Consider the following 19,087-nt stretch of genomic DNA (forward strand, 5'->3'; position numbering starts at 1 on the left):
AATCATGGTCCATGATTAAGTCTTAACCAGACGAAACGCGTAGGTCATTTTTTATGTCCATGTGCTGCATGTTTTGTGACTTTTTACCCATGAAATAAAACTGTTGAACTACTACTAGCGTCCTCCGTGATCGTGCTGGAATCTGCATTCACTTGAGCTTTCTATACTCGTGTGGGCTTACACGTCTATCCGTGCACCTTGGAGGTCTGCAAGAGAGGAACTACTGATGAGCTGGCTTTTTCTCTTTTTCTTTTGTTACTTTTATTTAGGTCTCTCAAAGTGATTTGAAACCAGAGCAGGTCCCTCAATAGCAGGATTTTGCGTTTTTTATGAAAATGTGAAAAATCGCACCTAACATTCAAAGGCCAATAACATCCTACAAAAATAAGAGTATGCATAAAAAACCATGTCCACATAAATTAGACATTTAGTGAATGTTAGTTATTACATTTTTTTGCGGTTATGACTATGTATGGAAAAAGTAGAACATTTTGAAGTTCAAAAATCAAACATTTTTCCAAATTTTCACCAAATATCTGATTTTCTCATAAATAAATGCAAAACATACCACCAAAATTTTTCAAATAACCTGAAGTACGATGTGTCACGAGAAAACAATTTTAAAATCACTTGGATATGTTAAAGCGTTCCGAAGTTATAACCACTTATAGTGACACAGGGCAGATTTGAAAAAATGGGCCGTGTCAGGAAGGTGAAAAGTGGCTTCAGCGTTAAGGGGTTAATATACAGTAAACTTAAGTAAACAACATACTATGAGCAGATTATATACCTGGATGAATGGTCCCTTTAGTTTTTATTTATATAAAGTCATGTATTTTAACTAGATCATTTTGAATATAATGGGTACCCATTCATATAAGTAATGTTAGTTGGGTATGCCCTACTATTTCATTGGATTGGCTGACTAATATGTATGGGGGTTATCCCGATTCAACAACATGCCTGAACATTGTTCCAGCAGATGAGAAACCGCTTGCAAAGGAAACCTGATGTATTCTGCTCTGCTCATTCCTTTCTGTTTTGCATGTTCAATGTACTGCCGTGTAAGTTCATGGTTATGAACCTCATCTCCTATAGAATTGCTATATGCCTAAAAAATTGAGGGACAGTTCAAGATTTGTCTTCGTCTTGGTCAAACCTAGCAAACATAAAATAACCCTCTAGATTTTCATCTAAAAGCCATATATTATCTTATTTGAAAACTCATTTATTTGTGTGTTTTTTTAACAAGACCAAACTGGGTTTTTTGTGCACAGTTTGGGTCATGAAATCCTATAAAAGTCTTGGATGCAACTTTTCTACCTGTAGTAAGTCAGCTAAGTTCTCTTCTCTATACATGCTTTTACATGTGAGTTTTGCTGTTATGATGGATATTATTACTTCATTTGGAAAATGTCCATACATTTTAATTCTTTTAAATCCTCTGTTGTATAGCATCTTCCAAACTGGAACATTTAGAAACAAGTTAGGTGGAGTCAAGACCCTTACACAGAACCCCCTGTATTGTCAAGCTCGTAGTTGTGCTTATGTATTACGTGATACCCATATATCACTCAAAATCAAAAATTGGCATTTATGTGTAATCATGTAAAAACATGCCGTGTTCATCCTGAACCTCGTACTCCCATGCCAGCAGCCAAGTACAAGAGTACCACCCACACCCCTTGTACAAGCAGCACGTACTGTACACACATCATCTGCCTTCTCATCCCACTGCCAGCAATTACCTAATCGTTTTACCTCTACATCATATTAATCTCATGTTAACCAATATACAGAGAGAGGTAAGAAAGAACCAAACGGCACACATTGCCCTATATGGAGGTAAAGAGCAATTATCCAGCACACATCTCTGTATGTAATGAAACTACCAACCTGCACATATTGCCATGTATAGAGCTAAAAATAATCACCCAGCATACATTAGTGTATATAGAGGTAATAGTACACCCATATAGTGCACATGATTGTAGATAAAGGTAAAGAACAACCATCCTGTGCACATCACTGTACATAGAGATAAATAGCAATCCTCCAGCACACTTCACAGTATACAGAGATCAAAAACCATCATCTAGCACACAACACTGTATACAGAAGTCAATATTTAACATCCAGCACACATAACCATATATAGATGTAATAAATTGCCATACATAGAGGCAGAGAATAATCATCAAACACACATTACTGTAAATAGTTCACCATACAGCATATATCATTGTATATAGTCAGCCACCCAGCATACATCATGGTATATAGTCAGACATCCACCATACATCACTGTATATAGTCAGCCATCCAGCACACATCACTGTATATAGATAGACATCCAGCACACATCATTGTATATAGTCAGCCATCCAGCACACATCATTGTATATTGTCAGCCATCCCGCACACATCACTGTATATAGTCAGCCATCCACCATACATCACTGTATATAGTCAGCCATCCAGTACACATCACTGTATATCGATAGCCATCCAGCACACATCATTGTATATAGTCAGCCATCCAGCACACATCATTGTATATAGTCAGCCATCCAGCACACATCATGGTATATAGTCAGCCATCCACCATACATCACTGTATATAGTCAGCCATCCAGCACACATCATTGTATATAGATAGCCATCCAGCACACATCATTGTATATAGTCAGCCATCCAGCACACATCATTGTATATGATCAGCCATCCAGCACACATCATGGTATATAGTCAGCCATCCAGAACACATCATTGTATAAAGTCAGCCATCCAGCACACATCATTGTATATAGTTAGCCATCCAGCACACATGATGGAATATAGGCTGCCATCCAGCACACATCATTGTATCTAGTCAGCCATCCAGTATACATCATTGTATATTGTCAGCCATCCAGCACACATCATTATATATAGTTAGCCATCCAGCACACATCATTGTATATAGTCAGCCTCCCAGCACACATCATTGTTTATAGTCTGCCATCCAGCACACATCATTGTATATAGTCAGCCATCCTCCATACATCACTGTATATAGTGAGCCATCCAGCGTACATCATTGTATATAGTCAGCCATCCAGCATACATAATTGCATATAGTCAGCCTCCCAGCACACATCATTGTTTATAGTCTGCCATCCAGCACACATCATTGTATATAGTCAGCCATCCACCATACATCACTGTATATAGTGAGCCATCCAGCGCACATCATTGTATATAGTCAGCCATCCAGCATACATTATTGTATATAGTCAGCCATCCAGCGCACATCATGGTGTAGAGTCAGCCATCCAGCACACATCATTGTATATAGTCAGCCATCCAGTATATATCATTGTATATAGTCAGGCATCCAGTATATATTACTGTATATAGTCAGCCATCCAGCACACATTATTGTATGTAGTCAGCCATCCAACACACATCATTGTATATAGTGAGTCATCCAGCATGCATCATTGTGTATAGTCAGCCATCCATCATACATCATTGTATATAGTAAGCCATCCACCATACATCATTGTATATAGTCAGCCATCCAGAACACATCATTGTATATAATCAGCCATCCAGTATACATCATTGTGTATAGTTAGCCATCCACCATACATCATTGTGTAGAGTCAGCCATCCAGTATACATCATTTTATATAGTCAGCCATCCAGTATACATAATTGTGTATAGTCAGCCATCCAGTATACATCATTGTGTAGAGTCAGCCATCCAGTATACATCATTTTATATAGTCAGCCATCCAGTATACATAATTGTGTATAGTCAGCCATCCAGTATACATCATTGTGTAGAGTCAGCCATCCAGTATACATCATTGTGTAGAGTCAGCCATCCAGTATAAATCGTTGTGTATAGTCCGCCAACCACCATACATCATTGTATATAGTAAGCCATTCACCATGCATCATTGTATGTAGTCAGCCATCCAGAACACATCATTGTATATAATCAGCCATCCAGTATACATCATTGTGTATAGTTAGCCATCCACCATACATTATTGTGTAGAGTCAGCCATCCAGTATACATCATTGTGTATAGTCAGCCATCCAGTATAAATCGTTGTGTATAGTCCGCCAACCACCATACATCATTGTATATAGTAAGCCATCCACCATGCATCATTGTATGTAGTCAGCCATCCAGAACACATCATTGTATATAATCAGCCATCCAGTATTCATCATTGTGTATAGTTAGCCATCCACCATACATTATTGTGTAGAGTCAGCCATCCAGTATACATCATTGTGTATAGTCAGCCATCCAGTATACATCATTGTGTAGAGTCAGCCATCCACCATACATCATTGTATATAATCAGCCATCCAGTATACATCATTGTGTAGAGTCAGCCATCCAGTATACGTTAACCATTGAGCACACATTACTGTATATAGTCCACCATCCCGCAGACATCATTGTATAAAGAGAACAATCATAAATCAGACATCGATTCAGCTTTCAATGTTTGAATTGGGTTGTACTCTTTTTGTCGCAACATTGGATTTTCAATGTGCCATTTGCACGTTATTAACCTTCAGTGACCTTGTTTTTATATAAAAAGAAATTGACTTTTAGAGACTTAAACAGTCTTACAGATTGTGTGCTTGTAAACAAAGACCACTTTGCATAATTTTCAGCTCAATATGCAAAAATGCAGAATGAGAACATTTCTGACTTGTACATTCCAAAAGACCTCATTGTTAGAAATTCCTGAGTCACAAATGACAAAAGTGGTGCAGTAGTTTGTTTTTGGCATAGCTGTAGTTATGCAAATATCTCCTTCCTTATACTTGTTAAATCAGACTCAAGGTCAAGTCAACCAGTGTGACAGAGGAAGAAAACAAGTATATTCCAGGAGTAACACAATTACTACCGGGCACTTTGCACAATGTTTCTTTACAAACATAGTAGAATTTCTTAAATAATATTCAAAAAAATGTTCATAACACTTTCCCCCATCCACCACAAAAATCATCTCAAATGAAACACCATTCATGCTCCTCTGTGGATTTTGGGAGTTTTCGCCTACAAAGAAAATATTTAACCATTTTTCTTACCAATTGCCACACTTTCCGGCACCACCAAAACTTATGGTAGCATGTTTCTTAATTTTTTAGTTGGGGCATCAAGTTTTGTTTTGTCATGTTCTGTATGAACTGACCAGGAATCAAATAATAAAATCGTTATCCAGGTTAACATCTGCAAAGAGTTTGTATGGTCTCTCTCCGTGTTTGCGTGGGTTTCCCCAGGCTCCTCCCACACTCCAAAACATACTGGTAGGTTGATTAGGTTGTGAGCCCCATTGGGGACAGGGACCGATTTGACAAGCTCTGTGCAGCACTGCATAATGTGTGTGCACTATATAAATAAAGGAATTAATCATTATTATAATTATCAGTGATTTTGAAAAAAAATATCTTCGGTGCTGAAGGCCTTCTCATTTATTGTTAAATTGACAAATGCAAAGGTTGACGTCAAACAGGCTGTTTATGGTATGTTCACATCTGGTTCTCTTTGAAACATACGTTGCAGACACTGTAATGAAAAATAGACCCATTGTTTTGTATATTACAAATCCTCAATTAGCAGAACAGAAATCTTAGAGCCTAACTGTAAAGCTATAGTGATTTTACCAAATTATTATATGTGATTCCCACTTTGAAAACAAACAGAACGATGCCTACTTTGTGCTGCTCGTCCTTTTATTTTCAAAGTTATGGCATTTTTTCTGTTCTGAAAGTGTGACAAAAATCTTTCTCACCAGAGGTGAAGTGGGTGACTAATATCAGTGGAGACTAATATCTGTCAGTCTATGCTCTCAAGCTGAGGCCAGTTAGCTTGTCCACAGATCCCATGATGCCTTGTGTTCTCTCTCAGAGTAATTTAGCAGTAAATCCATTTAGTTTCCCACAAGTAAATCCACTGAACACTGCACAGTGCACATATAGGATGTATATGGTGACCAGCCTGGCAGCTTCCATCACATGGAGGAGCAGGGCACATGTAGTAAGTGAAAGAAATATTAAGTAACCCTGTTACATGCAGTCTATAGCCTGTACTGTGTGAGCACTAGGGGTTCAAAGCTTATCTGGACAGAGCTGATACTGCCGATGACAAGGTGGGGGAAGTGAGCAGCATGAGGTGCAGAGACAGAGAAAGTTCTGTAGAATCACAGATTTGAATGGAGGGACTGATAGAGAACAGGGGAGATCTTGTACCTCACTATTCTGTGCGTGAGACATCTGTATACACATCTAGCTCTGCTACATTCACTGTAACATGGCCTCCTCCCCTGTGAGCAGGGAGCAGCAGCTCCTCCCCTCCCATGAAACCTTAGCTTGTTTACACTTTGTTTCTCTGACAGACTCTAGGGCTTATCAGCACGTGGAGAGGAGGCAGCCATTGCAGCACTAACGTAATCTGAGGGGGATAGCAAGAAAACTGCATATAGGTAACTTAGTTAATAGGCAAAGTTGTTTTACATCCCAAGAGCTATGGATTTGTGGAAAACAAAAAACCTTTACAGTTATTCTTTAATGAAGTACGGAGCAATGCCTGAGAGTGCAACATACAATTTTGGAAAAGGTTTTAAATTGAAAATATATCTAAAACAATTAATTGATACTAAGCTCTCCCTGATACCCTGCTGCTCAGATTCACTTTCCTGGGCTGCTTTCAATTTACAACAGAAAATGCACATTAGGACATGTATATATATTCCAAAAATAGACTTAAACATATAATATTTCTGCAAAATCCTTCTTAAGTTTTTGCCTCTTTTTAAATGACTAAATTGCTGGGTTCTACATGCCAAGACTTTAAGTAATCCAAAATCCTATTAATCTTATTTCAAGGAGCCTGACAAGTTTAATGGGAAGCTCTGATAAGCATCAGTCTGTGAGGATGGGAGTGGACTTTAATGTAAATACTTTTTTTCCTGAACAGTCATAGTGAAAACATGGCTGTAGAAACCGCTCCTCCATGAAAAAACAAATATCTTATACCTGGCATTTCATGTTCATACATTCCATGCCATTACAAACGCTGTGTTTTTATTAAGGAAAGCACAGTGTGCAATTTAAGGAAAATGCTTGGAGTATTGAGACCCTGGACTAAGGTCAGGGACAAGTATAGATTCATTAGCAATGTAAATGTTTTACTAGATTCATTGTGATGGGCAGGACACACGTCTAAAGGCTTGTGAGAAACTTCCTGCAATGCAGCTGTGAGAACTGATATAAAGAATTAAGGAAAATTCATGGCATTCTGTGTGTGGCTGAGAATATCAGGACAGGCTGAAAAGCATTTTACTGTAGTTCTGTATTATTTTAAACAGAAATTATCATAGCTTATACACTGAATAGTGAGGTAAAAGATAGCCCCTCTTCAGTATCAGTCCCTAAATCCGAGTCTGTTATTCTGCAAAACTTTCTCTGTTTCTTTCATGCTGTGTCATAGACTCTTCTGCAGCCCCTCCCCACCTTCTGTTCTTCCATCACTTTGTGCACATCACAGAAGCTGTGAAAGAAGACTATAAACTTTATGGGCAATATTTACCACTGCTTCTATGCCAGTTTTCTGGCATAAAAGAAGTGAAAGAATCGCAAATTCTTGCCCAGTGCATGAATTTTCGATTACAATAGCAAAGACGCCACCTCATGACAACAGCCTACATGACGGTGCCCGCCATAAACATCAAGAGGCCAAAGCCTAACCCGCAATCTTCCCCCAAGTCTATGTTTCACTGCTGATTTCTACTATTTATTACATACTGCATACACCGCCATATAATGAAAGCTGTCCTGCTCGTCACCATATAGATACTGTATGTACACTGTGCAGTGTTCAGTGGATTTACTTATAGGAATCAAACTTGATTTAATGTTAAATTACTTAATGAGAGAACATAAGGCATCATGGGAACTGTAGGGAACCTAAATTTGACCAGGGCAGGTAAAGGAAGAGGTTAGTCTAAAGAAGATTTTTGACAAGAACTTTAGAACAGACAATGTAATAGCTCTAAAAAGATAATAATTAATAATTCCTTTATTTATATAGCACCAACTTATTCTGCAGAACTCGCCTAATCAATCCCTGTCCCCATGGGGCTCACAATCTAAACCACCTACCAGTATGATTTGGAGTGTGGGAGTAAACTGGAGGAAACATGGAGAGAACATACAATCTCTTTGCAGATGTTGACCTGGATAGGACTTAAACCCAGGATCCCAGCACTGCAAGGCTGTAGTGCTAACCACTGCTGCCTACAGACAAGTAACACCAATATAAGCATTTTACTGTTTGTTTAAAAAGTAGGAATCACTTATGACAGTTTTGTAAAAATCATTTTAACATTAGAGTTGCATTTTAATAGTCAACTCAGCGACAGAAAAGAACCCAATTGCTATGAATGCAAAAGAAGTCCAAATCATAACCCCTCCACCACTGTGCTTTGACATAGGTAGCAGGTGTAAGTTCTTTTAAGCGGTGATTGTTTTTCATGAAACGTATCGCCCTGTGTCATCTCATCTGTCCAAAGGACTTTGTTCCAGAAATATTGTTGTTTGTTCAGATTCCACTTGGCAAATGAGAGCCATGCTGATATTTTTTCTAGAAATTTTTTTTTTGTCTGGAATCCCTTCCAAACAAACCATTCATGTTCAGTCTTTTTCTAATTGTAGCTTAAAGGGGTATTCTCATTTAGGCATTGACATTTAATTAAATTCATCTGACATATATCTGCATTTCTTTATGAATTTCTTCATATGGGAAAAATGTACCTTTGTGAAGATAATTTCCCATAAATGTAGTTATGTTGTACCTTAGATACAAGATTGTTGTCTTTAGATACAACCATCTCTGCTGGAGTGATTGCAAAAAGAAACAAAATTTTTTTGCATATGAAATGGCCGGGATTTACTGCATGTCCCATGTCCTTCCTGTGGTAATGAATGCTAAATCCAGATAGTCAATAGAGCATGCATGACCACTGCTTCCATAGTGTGGGGGTGGTTATATCTATCTTGTTTCTAAGGGACAACATTACTACATTTATGGGAAATTATCTTCACACAGGTACATTTCTTTTTAATAACTTGCAATTGAAGAAAGAGAATCCCCCTTTAAAGTCTGAGATTTAGCTTGAATTGTTTGCATTTGTTTCACAGTCTGACTTTGTGGTGAATTTGCCAGGGTGTCCACTCCTGGAAGATTGTCAGCAGTCTTAAATGTTTGTAACTACAGAATGATAGACTTCACATTGTGGGGCAGATTTATCAAGCTGTCTGAAAGTCAGAATATTTCAAATTGCCCATGGCAACCAATCACAGCTCCCCTTTAAAATATTCATGAGCACTGGTGAAATGAAAGCTGAGCTGTGATTGGTTGCTATGGGCAACTGGAAATATTCTGACTTTCAGACTGCTTGATAAATCTGCCCCTGTGTGTTAATGGCCCTAACACCCTCCCAGAATGAAGGACAGGTTGGCAGGTTAACATGTTGCCGATAGTTTGCGGGCCTTAATACTCACAACAAGTTCCCCTTCAAAGACTTATTGCAGCGCTGGACTAGTAGATAAACTGGATCATTCACTTGTTTCTGTAGATTTATTCCATCTAATGTGAACATATTCAACATTACATTATTTTGTTTTGCACACTGGTAGGACCAGCACTCCGCACATCAGATAGGAATAGCAATGGTCTGATTTGTCCAGTAATAACCCTGAACTAAAATCATATGTTTATTCCTGGAGCACACTGTACGCCTTTGGCAACAGCCCCATACAAGTCTCTGTTTTCAGTTTATAAGAGTGAAACTCTGCCAGTCTTTTCAGAGCAGTGTGTCAGGAAAACATGGTGCCTTAGTCCATTTTGATTAACAGGAAGTTGTTTTCTAATAATGTAAATGATCCTAAATGACATGGAAATAAGTAGTTTATCATTTATCTTCTAGTCTATTGTAATGGTGGTGATGGGTTCCCTCCTGGCCTCATTGCCCATCGCGAGCTTACCTTCAGCCACTGCGTCTGCCGAATCTCCAGCTCCATTAGGGTACGAGGGGCCACCTCTCTCTCCTTCATGAAGGAGCAAGGCATGTTCCAGCAGTGTGCCCCAGCCAATCAGGGTCCACCAACAGCCTTACAGGTGTGCCCTGCTACCCGCACTTGAGCAAAGGTTCCTAGTTTGTCAAGTTCCTGCTGTATGATGCTTGTTTCTATTTTGTTTGGCCCTTGTTCTGTGACTTTGGTTTTGATCAGCGCTCCCTGGTATACGACCCTGGCTTGTATCTTGAACCTGTGCATCCTGCCACGACCCTCTGCATGTCTCTGGATTCTGCCTTGACTATGGACTTTTACTGACTACCCGCCTTGCCTGACCACTTGGTACCATGTACTGACGTCTCTGTGCCCGCTGGGCCAGCTGTTGTCTATACTGGGACAACCACAAGAGTCCTTGTGATCTCGTCGCAGCAAAGTCCACATCCCTGTAAAGGGATAAAAGAGTTAATACCAGAGAGGTCTAGAGATAACGCCCTCTATGTGGCCCTATGTCAAACCAGTTAGATAGCAGAGTGGGTTCACAACCCACTGCTTGTTACATTTATGGACATTGGAAGTATCTTTTTCAGCTCTCTGTCTTCAGCTCTTTGTTTTGATGTTATCAAGGTTTATTATGGATTAGTATGTATAATATTACATTTTGTATGATTCCTCTTGCTTTTCACTGATATTGTGGCATATTTATCAAATCTGTCTAAAAGTAAGACTGGTGTTATTCTGCACCAGATTTATGATAGATGATAGATTTGATACAGTTAAAGACTTTTGGATTCAGGTCCTATACAGACTGCAACCCAGACACTGAATGCACCACCTACCCATTCTCTCCAGATATTCACTTTCATGGCACAGTTGTAGTGCAAATGGTGCTTTGTGACTTTCTATTGCGCCAAATGAACATAGGACAACTTTGACATAGACCCTGCTGGCACCAAATTCATCAAACTTTCAATAGGACAGAATGCAGGAATTGCAACTTTCCATTTAGCTAAAAGTTTTGGCGCAGTTTGACTCAAGTCCCCACCCTGCTCTATGTGCTGTGACTTTTGATGTTTTTTTGTGACTTTTTATGTCACGAACAACCCCTGTAGTATAAGAACACTGCAGATTTATCAAGGGCAAAAAGCCACTTTAACTGTCCCAAGGACCTGACCTAATGATAAAAATCCCCCAGTGTTTTTAGGTTAGTATAAATTCATATTTCAATTTTAGCCAAAATCGCTCTAGAGACTTGATAAAACGAATAGGGGCACATTAACTAAGGGCCATGCACCAGTTTTCTGTCGGACTTTGCACGTTCTTTCTAGTGCAAACTTCTTACACAGGTATTCAAGAAGAATCCAGACCACATATGTGTCTTACGTGACCCTTTTGTGGTGCGCCTGTACTAGGCATCATACAACACCAATTATTAGGCATTCCGATGCTCAGTCAGGCCATGCGCCAGATTTAACATGCAAAGTCCAACAGATTGGGGCAGGTTTACTTACCCGGTCCATTCGCAATCCAGCGGCGCGTTCTCTGCGCTGGATTCGGGTCCGGCCGGGATTCATTAAGGTAGTTCCTCCGCCGTCCACCAGGTGGCGCTGGAGTTCACCGAGCCAGGCCGAGTGAAGGTAAGTGCAAGCTCCGCGACAGATTTTTTTTTTAAATGCGGCGGTTTTTCCGAATCCATCGGGTTTTCGTTCGGCCACGCCCCCCGATTTCCGTTGCGTGCATGCCACTGGCGATGCGCCACAATCCGATCGCGTGCGCCAAAATTCCGGGGCATTTCAGGGGAAATCGGCGCAAATCGGAAATATTCGGGTAACACGTCGGGAAACCGCGAATCGGGCCCTTAGTAAATGACCCCTATTGTGTCGCACGCCCAATCTTAAAGGTGCACCAAAAAAAAGTGGAGTGGTGCAGGGAGAGCCAGATTCATGAAGAACGTGCACCAGAAATCCTGAATCTGGCGCACTCTGTACACTACACTGGCAAACTGCATATAGTGGAGTTGAATATATTTTATAAAATACATGATAGCTTTTTAGATGAAGACATAGAAAAATGTTAGCATTAACTATTTTGACTTTTTCTTGTAGATCGCAGATTTCGGTCTGTCAAATCTTTACCAAAAAGACAAATTTTTGCAGACGTTTTGTGGCAGTCCTCTATATGCTTCCCCTGAAATTGTAAACGGAAAGCCCTATCGAGGTCCAGAGGTAAGGAGTGCTGGTTATTTTTTATACTTATTTTCTATATTATTTTTATAAACGTTCAGTAACTAATTGGGGCATAATCATCAGGGCCTCTGTGCCAATCAGTGGCATTGAGGCCCTGAAATTAGCACTTGCAAAAATTTGCCCCAATTCGCCACCTTCATACCAGTGGGGCGTGAAGGGGGAGTGCGGCCAGGAGTGGGTCGGCATGGGGCGTTACTGTCCCCGCGCCTGCCCACTCACTGCTGCTGGCAACAGCCTGCCCAATACATCAAGAGGCCCCACGCTACGAAAATGCACAAGCGCCGGCGTATGATAAATATCCCCCATTGTGTTTCACGGATGCAACTCAGTTTTCAAAGTAAAACTATTTAGTAATGTCATAACCAATAACAGTAGAATGCCTCTTAAGGCAAAGCATGTATATAAATTGCACATACAGTAGGGGAAGAACATGTGTCTGGTTCTAACTGTGAATGTAACTATAACAATTGGAAAAATTAGAGGTAGAAGAATGCCTGATAGTCAGAGGGCCTATACAATAGGGAGAGTGAGATGGAGAAAATCTAGTTAGACCCCAGTGATATAAATAAGGAACCAGCAAAGGAGTTAAAGCATATCATAGAGAATGGATGGGTAGAGAGTAAGTTTGAGTCTAGGTGGGGAGCTGTAGCTTTGTATCATTGTTCTACCAATATTCTGTATTTATGCTAAAAAAATATAGAAAGCTTAATGATGAGCATTCCACAACTTTTGTTATTCATAAAGGGGTGGCCAGAATAAGATTTGTAGGATTAATTGTCATGACCAACAGAGCTCTATTAGCTATTATTTAAAACATGGCCCGCCAATTAAAAATCTAAATGGCTCATCTAAAGTGATAAATTGAGATGGCACCAATCTTATGATCACTCGTTTCACTGAGCTTGTGTCGGCTTTGTCAATGGAACTGTTTTTGTAACTTAATTTATCTGAAATATTTGAATATGTTTCTTTATGTTTTAGGTCGATAGCTGGGCGCTTGGTGTACTTCTTTACACGCTAGTTTATGGTACCATGCCATTTGATGGGTTTGACCATAAAAACCTTATTCGGCAAATAAGCAGTGGAGAGTATAGAGAGCCAACCCAGCCATCAGGTAATTGTACTGTTATTAGTTATGGTCTTATGGTATTTCTAATAGTTACATAAGATAATTAACATAACATAATTACATGTGGTTTTTTTGGACTCAGTAATTATAAATATAAATAACTATATTATTGCATATTGCTGTATTTCGACAAAATAATTTGACATACATATGCCATATTTGTACCCTTACAGATGCCCGAGGACTTATCAGGTGGATGCTAATGGTTAATCCTGAGCGTCGAGCAACCATTGAGGATATAGCAAACCATTGGTGGGTTAACTGGAGCTACAAGTCTAGTGTTTGTGACTGTGATGTCTTAAGGGACTCAGAATCTCCATTGCTTGCCAGGTTTATTGACTGGCATCATCGCTCCACTAATCGGCAGATGGAATCTGAAAACAAAAGCAAGTGCCTTTCAAAACCCTCTGAAGCATCTCTTGATCGACAGAGGTCTTTAAAGAAATCCAAAAAAGACAATGACATTGCCCAGGCTTTACAAGAAGAAACTACCATATCAAAGAGGCCTAAGAGCATCTTGAAAAAGAGAAGTAACAGTGAGCACCGCTGCCACAGTGCTGGTTATATAGAAGGACGTATCAGCCCAGTATTGTCTCCTACATGTAAACCTGACACTGAGAATGTGCTCACAAATACATGTTCTAACAGTGCAACAGAGCTCGAGAAACCAATGTTGTGTAGCTCAAAGCAGTCAACACCGATGCCAAAAAAAGGCATTTTAAAAAAGACTCAGCAAAGGGAGTCTGGCTACTATTCATCACCAGAAAGAAGTGAGTCTTCAGAACTATTGGACAATGATGGAATAGAGTGCAAAGAGATGTCTCAAGTTATGAGTGAAACAAAACGAACAGTTTCTCACAGCCTATCATACAGACGAAAGGGAATCTTAAAGCACAACAGTAAATATTCTACTAGCAACACAGACTCCTCAGTGGCCGGTCCTGCCACAACATCACTGGAATCAATGGAACAAGGTCTTGCCCCTGCAGAAGGTCTATCTCGAAGCTACAGTCGTCCATCTAGTGTCATTAGTGATGATAGCGTTTTGTCTAATGATTCTTTTGAATTGCTTGAATTGTCAGCCGGAAGACCAAACAGACAAAGAATTCGCAACTGCGTTTCAGCTGAAAATATTATTTATATTAAGGATTTTGAAGGGCTGCCTAAAAGTCCCCGGCCGCAAAACCTGAAACGTTATCGCAATCGCTTTGCTGACAGCAGCTTTTCTTTACTTACAGATATGGATGATGTTACTCAGGTTTACAAGAAAGCTTTAGAGATCTGCAACAAACTCAAGTAGTTACTGACGGGATAAACGTTTATGGCAAGGAAGTTACTTTGCTGACAGTGATAGTTTGGAAAGTCCCATCCTGTAGAGAGACACCAAAACCTTCACATTGAAAGTGTACTTGGAAGTGTACTTCACATAAAACATTTTTACATGAAAGATAGATCACTTGCGGAAAGGATACATATATACTGTTTATGTGTCTAGAAGCATTTATTGTATATTTGAGGAGTCTTCCATTTCAATTATACCTACCTATCGGATAGGTCATCACTATTAAATTGGTGGTTGTCTGTCAGTGGGAAAACTGCTGCAGTAAGCAGGCAGCAAAAATAAGTTTATCAGTAGAAACCCCAACTGTTTTAAAAATGAGAATACCGTTGTGTTGAGTTATCAGAGATCAAGGTTACAGACAGCTGATAAAGCACTGTGTGTGTCTATTAGATGAGACTTCTATCTTACGTTCTAGCAGAGCATTGAATATGTGGTGACAACTGACCTAAAAACAAACAGGATTCTTAAAACAGTTGTCCGACTATTATAAAAATTTAGCAGCAGGATGGGGAGGGCTTTGTAACAAAATAAAGCTCAACTTTTCCAGCGCTCCTTGTGTCCCTCGCCGCAATCCCTAAGAGCCGTGCCCCTGTTTCTTTACAGGGGAACGGAAGCTCTGTTTATACAAAATCCAGGTGGCCTTGCATGCCTACCCAGCTCCCGTCCCAGTACCTTATACATCACCTGTGCAAGAGACAGGAGGGCGTGCAAGGCCACCTGGAAGTTGTAGGAGCAGAGCTTCCATGCCGTGGGAGACCGGATGAGTAAAGCTTTATGTACTCCCCAGCTTGCTAAATTTTTATTATTGTCGGACAACCCCTTTAACTTTCTATAAAAAAATAAAATTGGGGAAATAAATATGCAAATACATTTTTCACAATGGCAAAGGGAAAACTTACTTGCAATAAGTGCTACATTTAATACGTTTTGACCTCTGTGTAGTTTTAGTCATCTCTTGAGGGCATTGGTGCTTTACAGTAGTAGTCTAGTTTAGCTGGAGTATATTTTAAAGGGGATATGTGTATTTTATGACTAGCAGTGTACTGGCATACGTGAAGAGAAAGGTCGGCAGTGTTAGATTAATAGACTGTCCTGCGGCTTTTCCTCACCACCTTTGTTGATAATTTCTTTAACATGTCTGCTGGTAGAATTTACGGGATACTTAAAAACAATCAATTAGAAAATGTATTGACAGGTGCCTGAGAATTTTTGGTATGGGCGTTCCCCGCTATTATGTTTTCTTTAGGATTCAAAGCACATTTTCAAATATATGCCAAATATAATTTGAGAACGCCTTGCTAAAAATGAAAGCGGCACTCTCCTTGGTTGAGTTGTAGCTGAGACACTTCCAGATGTATTTCACATAAAGAAACCATTACAACCATTTTTGTTAGCAAATACTCAGTGGAGCATACAGTTCAAATTTCTTTACTCTCACTGTCAGCAAATAAAAGACGTGAAATATTTATGGGTTCAGCGTAGGATATGTGACCTTGGGTCGGTTTGTTTATAAAATGTTGATGGAAGTGGCTCATGGCAAGTAGAAAAGTTGCATTTATGGAATGTAATGGGATGTATTTGAAGAAATGGGAATGAAATAGCAAGTAGAAAGTATGTGAAGGGTAACGGAAGACTTAACAGAATATTTGCGGATCTATGAAAGTTGTTGGTTCTAAGTAAGTGACAGAAGTAACTTCTACCATCAAAGTGGTCAACTGGATTTCCTGAAAACATGTACACGTTGGGTATGTGACAGGCCTGGGCAAACCGTATGGAATATTGCACATACTAAGGATCGGTTGTGAAGACTAGACATAAATTATAGAAATTATAGGTTTATACATTGTAACCAAATCATTGTTTCTGGTAAGTCTAAGCATTTGTAGACTTTACCACCATAAGAAACAAAGCCACGACAGCTTTGGACATTTAAATTGGATGCCAGTAAAGAACAAAAAACACTACTGCCATAAGAAAGGAATTAGTTGTGATTTAGTTGTAGTTTTTCCAATGCAAAAATATTTTTTGTACAGAGATCCTCAGTAATATTAAATACCTATAAGTCTTACTATATAGCTGTGTAGCTCTTGGTAGATACATGTTTTTAGGGTCTGTATTTATAATATATCACTAGATAGTATCGTGCAATGTAATGGCATACAAGTTAAAAGATACAACAATACATAAGAAGCCAGTTTTACATTGTGCAATTTGTCAGCAATTCCATTTTAATTCATTTATATAAACACTTTTGGCAATTTACAGTAAATGGTCCTATGACATGTAGTCCCTTATGTCGTTCAGTTACTAAAGTCGCTCTATAATGTAACAACAACTGGCCATGACCATTACAGTTCTATGATCAGATCTCATAATTCTAGAATTTCCTGATATGCCAGACATCCTCCACGGGCATCTCTAAAACTAATCTCTTAACCTAAACACCTAGTCTACATTTCTTATTGGAGATAGAATAGCCATTTCTTATGGTCAGCAGAAAACCTGGATAAGAAGGGACAACAGATCCTATTAATTTTATTGAGTAATATTATTTATAATATTAAAATTCTCTCATAGTCATGCTTAGTTATGATTAAGTATTTTATCATGAAGATATAACTTGTGTATTCTCTGCATGCTGCTCCTGTCCACTGTGTTTCTTGCTGTTTCGGTCATAATGGGCATAATAATGTTATTTATTATGTTTGCTATTTTATATGGTTTGTGTCATTTTCGTGTTTGTCGTTATAAGAACAACATCAAATGCAATATACATTACTTCAAAGGGTTGTCTGATATATAAACTTTAAAGGGTTATCCCTGTTGGAACTTCTCCACATTTTAGGGCTTCTCACATAGTTGAGCCAAAGCAGACAGCTATGCTTGGAAAGATCTCTGTTTTCTAGACCTCTGCTTGCTGTCATTTATTGTTTACCTACTGTGGATGGAAATCCATCCGTGGTCATGTGATGTCACACAGGTGCACGGCTCGTTATATCACACAGCTCTGATTACTCTCTGTGATACTAACGAGTCGCGCACCTGTGTGACATCACATGACCAGGGACAGTTTAGAAGTAAACAATTTCTACAGAATGTCAAACCATGAGGAACCAATACAGAAAGTTTATTGAAAAATGATATAACTTTTCATCATACAATCAATAACATTTTTTGCTGAACGAGTAACATACATTGCTACGTTTCCCTTCCTCCTTCATTTGGGATAAAAATGAAGAGCTGGAACAGTTCCAGTAAGCGTTAGGCTTCATAAGAGAAGCCCTTTATTGAAAGTATCTTAGATTTAATAATACAGTACTACTATATTTAAAGGTGCACTAGTTTGGGACAGCTATCTTTGTTATTGTAAGTTTAACATTTTATTCATTGATATAGGTTTTCTTTGCATAGATATCTATAACAAGTAATAAATATGGGGATAGTATTTTCTGTATGTTATTATCATTCTTTAGGGTTTTATAGAATACGTGGGGAAGAATTATACAGTATATGCAACTTGTGGCCATATTTCCCAGATGAATGTATTCTTTTAATGTAATTCTAAAAACTGCATGCTACCAAAGAATCTGGTACTCTTTATAGACGGTGTTTGCCCAGGCCTTTTGTTTCTTTTTTATGTAAGTGGAATTTTCAGTATAAGTTATGTGATTGAGCAGAAAAGAAGTGCTTATTGCCAAACTGGAAATGTTATTTAGGGACTTACTGGCATGTTTTCATTCCTAGAAGACAAAAAAAAACTTGACTGCACATTGTTACTAGTATTTGTTATTTTATTTAATATTTTTGTAATGCAATTGTAATTTTTATTTGACTCTGCCTTTTATTTATTGCTCTTAAATCAATTTTCAAAAGTATAATATATTTGGTGTAATTTAATTGGTGCAACTGTATGCCAATTTTTGGTTTATTAATTAAAGTTGAGTTTTTGTACTCAAGGTTGTTGCCTAGGAAGTGTTAGCCGCATAAATGTTGGTATTCTTATCTGATTTTTGTATTGAATAAAATACCGTGATTACAGTTTTTTGTTGTTTGTCTTTTTCCATAAAGTGTTAGGCTATATTATGTCCTACAATTTGATAGGTCTTCAAAAGAAGATTAAAGGACATCAGACTCCCCGATGGTAGATGATTATAACTAACCTCCCCGTCCCATACCCTTTTGCATCACTCTTCTCTACTTATATCTTGGGACACCCACATTTCTGAGATATATACACTTATAAAATATTCAAATGAACCTGAGGTGCTCTAAAGAGCACCGCCA

The 19,087-nt window shown here is 38.8% G+C and overlaps 1 protein-coding gene across 1 annotated transcript in view; it reads left to right on the forward strand.

Moving 5' to 3' along the window:
* The window catches only part of NUAK1 (NUAK family kinase 1), a 66,691-nt gene extending 47,850 nt beyond the window's left edge, over window positions 1-18,841 (forward strand). Inside the window, exons 5-7 of the mRNA XM_072146482.1 lie at window positions 12,192-12,311; window positions 13,314-13,446; window positions 13,635-18,841. Coding sequence (XP_072002583.1) covers window positions 12,192-12,311; window positions 13,314-13,446; window positions 13,635-14,761 — 1,380 coding nt within the window. The 3' untranslated portion in view covers window positions 14,762-18,841. The remainder of the gene's footprint in view (window positions 1-12,191; window positions 12,312-13,313; window positions 13,447-13,634) is intronic.
* Window positions 18,842-19,087: the final 246 nt, after the last annotated feature.

The sequence above is a fragment of the Engystomops pustulosus genome, chromosome 4 (assembly GCF_040894005.1).
Source record: "Engystomops pustulosus chromosome 4, aEngPut4.maternal, whole genome shotgun sequence".
NCBI classification, from domain to species: Eukaryota; Metazoa; Chordata; class Amphibia; order Anura; family Leptodactylidae; genus Engystomops; species Engystomops pustulosus.